Source organism: Cyprinodon variegatus, unplaced genomic scaffold, assembly GCF_000732505.1.
Source record: "Cyprinodon variegatus isolate N-32 unplaced genomic scaffold, C_variegatus-1.0 Scaffold489, whole genome shotgun sequence".
Classification (NCBI taxonomy): domain Eukaryota; kingdom Metazoa; phylum Chordata; class Actinopteri; order Cyprinodontiformes; family Cyprinodontidae; genus Cyprinodon; species Cyprinodon variegatus.
This window is the reverse complement of record NW_015150942.1, coordinates 191,946-196,249: the sequence shown is the minus strand read 5'-3', so window position 1 is coordinate 196,249 and position 4,304 is coordinate 191,946. Positions and strand designations below refer to the sequence as shown.

The following is a 4,304-nucleotide window of genomic DNA, read 5'->3' as shown; positions in this document are numbered from 1 at the left end:
GTTCCCATTTAATGCCATAACAAATCATTACTAACCACATTAGAGCTGAATAAATAATAAAGCCAATTATTTTGTCAAAGTTATTTGTCATCTAGGGCTGAAACAATCGGATTAATCGACTATTGAAATAATTGTCACCTAATTTAGTAATCAATTAATCGTTAACTGGAGTGTTGAGACTCTAAAAGATGTCTTTAGCTGACAGAGCAACAGAAATTATACCAAAACTGTATAAATAGGATTACAATTTTTTTTTTAAAGTTTTCCTTTGGTCAATATGCTCTATCCAGAACTTAAGTGGTAAAGTTTTAGTTTCACTTAGTAAAAAATCTTCTTTAAGGAACTTTTGACTAGCCGATTATTGATAAAAAAAAAAATGGTCGTTAGTATTATTATCGTTAGTTTCGGCCCCACATCTATCTAAATTCATCTCCCTTGGAATAATAAATAAAAACAATCTTTATGAAAGAGCAACATTAAAAATAATAACTAAAAAGACTAAGAACGACCTGAACTAGTGCTGTTTCTTGTATCTTTGCAGAAACACCCACATGCTTCACGGATGGGATTTTATTCTTCCTTCTTTTTTCTCCAAACAAAATACTGGAGTTCATCCCAAAAAGTTGTGTTTTGGTCTCATCTGACCTCATGACCTTCTCCTCTGGTTCATCCAGATGGTCATAGACAAACTTTATTTATTGTAAACCTGGATTTGAGGTTGGGATTACAGTCTGTGATATATAAACAAACCCTCCCCCCTCATGTTTTACTAGAGTTTTCTATTCAAATGTATATCTATGAACCCACCAGTTCTAATAAAAAAACATATTTACTGACCCATGTTTCCAGATAAACCCATGAGACCAGACTCAATGAGTTTGTAGGTGTCGCTCTTCAGTTTATTTTTAAATTTTCTTTTACTTTTATCTAAAATCTTAGCATTAAATGCTGCTCTAATAAGTTTTTCCTCGTCTATGCAACCATTCAATTACTAATCGACAGGATTAATATTTTTAATTAGGTCTATAACAGTTATAATACTAAGTCTTATCTCATATTTATTTTCTATATTAAGTAATATTCTCCTGTATGTGTCTGCGGTCAGTTTACCCACCTGGCAGCAGGGCGAAGCAGCCAGTATATCGTAGGTGTACATGGTTCCCAGCTGGTGCCAGCTCCCGTCCCACCGCGACTTGCACTTGATGCAGACGATCTTGTGGACGCCCTCCAGACAATCCACACATATGGCATACAGGTGCATCAATCGACCTGTTGAAGACATTCACAAACACAGGAAGGTTTTTTTTTTTTAAATAGACAAAACAAAGGGCTATTTCCAGTTTTTGTAAATCCCTTTATTGTCCCACAATAGGGAAATTTACTCTATATTTAACCCATCCCCTTGGGGAGCAGTGGGCTGCCATTGAGTGGCGCCTAGGGAGCAGTGTGGGGGTAAGGGTTTTGTACAGGAACCAGAGTGCAGGCTGTGGGGTCGAACAAAGTCACGGGCGGTTCTAGACAGGGGTCAACGAGGGCCAATGCCCCTGCAGATCATGTCCTGGCCCCTGTGATGGCCCCTAATGTAAAAAAAAAAAAAAATACTAATTTTTACAGCTGAATTTATTAGCTTTTCTTGAGTTCTAATTCAGATTTGATAGAAAACTGTAATTATGAATCACCTTATAACACATAAAATTTTTATTAAACCTAATTGAATATAAATTTTTCTTCCTGCAGGTTAATATATTTGAATCTCTTGCAGGGTTTCCGCAGGTCATTAAAAGTCATTAAATTATTATTTTTTAAATAAAGCCCTTACTTGGCATTACAATTCATTCAATGTGATTATCTTGGCATTTAAAATGCTTTACTAAAAAAAGAAAAAAAATGTTTATAAAAACAATTCCGTCAGGATATTATATGAGATATAACTGGTTCTGTTTGTTTGTGTGGATCTGCTTCCGGAAAGCTTCAGAAAAGAGGCTACAGAATATATATATATATATATATATATATATATATATATATATATATATATGTGAAAGTAATGGGTACTTGTCGATGCTATTAAGATTATTAAATAAGAGTTACTCATTCCTGTATAAGCCCTGTAGACCCCGTTTTTTATTTCATGCTTTTCTGGGCCCCCATGGACACACGCGGGCCCCCTCCTGGCCCCCTGGTACATTTTTGTCTAGAACCGCCACTGAACAAAGTACTTGCAACCTTCTTAGAGCATAAGCGGTCCGCTTTTAAAGTTATAGGAGGTATTCAGCATGTAGATCATTAACGATGTTTAAATCATCTATTCTGATTTGACAGAATGGATTCCCTCTTTATGTGTTTTCATAAGGATATGATTTAATTTCTTTAGAGGACTCAGACTAAAGCATCCCAGCTCTAAAGGTTTAAAGGCAGCGAAAAAAAGAGGAGAGTAAATATTTAAAACAAACATGATCAAGTAAGTAATTCGGGCAAAGCGATGATGCTTCAGCCTAATATTTCTGGGAGTCATATTAGTGTTTTAACGCTTAACTGTGATCTCATCTGTTGTTCTGTTCACCTTTCTGGAAGAAAAAAAACCAATCAAATCATAATGCTTGATTTTATTTATGTATAGTGACACTGATGGTTTTAAGTTGAACCATTAAATCTGTATGAGACATTTCACACCTCTTTGGTTTTACAGGCAGAAGCATAAAAAAACTGAATAAATGAGCCTTCCATACTTCTGCATATCAAAGACAAAAATATCAAAGCTTGTGGGTCAGCAGCGCATCAAAGAGACTCCGTGCTGCAGCTGCACTGATTCACATTCACGTTGGGACCGTGCAGAAGTGGGCAGGAAATCGCACACAGCACTGATGGATGAGTGTTTCCTTATTTAGACAAATCTGTGTCGGTTTGAACCATTTAACGGTTCCTTTACAGGGACTGATCCACGTTGGTTTTCTGTCAAATGATGAAATAGCTGCATGATGTCTGTCTCTTGATTTGCAAAGACAACTGTGAACACACTGGTTTGCATCAAGACAGTGACACAGTTAGGGGTTTGAGATCTTAAAGGACAGATCATCAAAACCTTCAGGGTCCGGCAGACTGTGGCGAAGAAGCTTTAAGGGTGTCTTAATTACCCCTCAGGGCCGGCTCTCCCCAACAGCGTGATTTTGGGACTGGAGGAGCAGCAAAGAAACCACTTTTATCGAAGAGAAACATCAAGAACTGAAGACTCAAGAAATACCTGATTGACAACAAACCATTTCTTCTGTTAATGAGAACCAACATTGGTCCTATGTTGGACAGTGAAACACCTCAAACAAGCCCATGTAAGGTTCTACTTCTTTGCCTTATAAAGAAGAACATTTATCTTAAGGAAACTATTTGAATAAAAAGTTGATTAAAGTAGAGGATCCCAAACTTTTCAGCTTCTACAAAATAACAGTCGAAGCAGTCGAGTTTTTACAAAATCAGTTAACAACAGGCGTAATATAACTGTGTTAGGATAATTATCATTTATGATGTGTGAGTTTCTTACACCCTAATATTACCTGCCTGTTGCGTGTCAGAACTGATGTTTTCCCCAGTAGTTTATCTTATTAGGACAGTTACTCTGTCCGGATATACAGTTAGCATTTTCTTTATGTACGAGGCAAAGATTTGGGAATGGAATGAAAGCGAGGTCCTTCAGCTAAGAACAAGGGGTAATATTTTGATAAGGCTGGAGCCATGGATGTCTCCTCATCTGCAAACATGTAATGATTTGGCAGACTGGAGTTGTATAAGATTATTCACTAACGGTGAATTGTGGCCACTTCCCGAGAAGTGAGCCCGGTTGGTGAGCAGCTGCCTTCTGTAACCCTAAGCAAATTCTCTGATTGGAGCAAGATTACAATTTCTATCAAAATCTGTTGTCATGTCTCGTGGTTATTTAATACATATCTATTATGATTGTTTGTCCCATGTTATCTCTTTTATGGAAAAAAAACAGAGAGAGAAAGGTTCAAGGTGTAAACACAGAGCTTTCCTTTAACAACGGTAAATGGCATCAAAAACCAACAAGTAGTTGGTTTTCACTCTTTAATTTTGATTGCTGCTTATATATTAGGTGTGCACTGACTGGAATTTTCTGGACAAACACTGATAGCTGATCTTTAGAAATCCTGACATGCCAATTCTGATTTTCATTAACTTTTTTTTTCTTAACTTTTTTACTTTTTCTTCTTGATTTTACATTATTACTTCATGTTCTACTCGCCCATATTAGTTTTGTGTCATTTGGAGCTGTTCTGAAGATATTCCGTTAG

At 36.6% G+C, this 4,304-nt stretch overlaps 1 protein-coding gene across 1 annotated transcript in view; it reads right to left on the bottom strand.

Moving 5' to 3' along the window:
• The window catches only part of heca (hdc homolog, cell cycle regulator), a 16,203-nt gene that overhangs the window by 1,640 nt on the left and 10,259 nt on the right, over nt 1-4,304 (bottom strand). Inside the window, exon 4 of the mRNA XM_015390218.1 lies at nt 1,115-1,269. Coding sequence (XP_015245704.1) covers nt 1,115-1,269 — 155 coding nt within the window. The remainder of the gene's footprint in view (nt 1-1,114; nt 1,270-4,304) is intronic.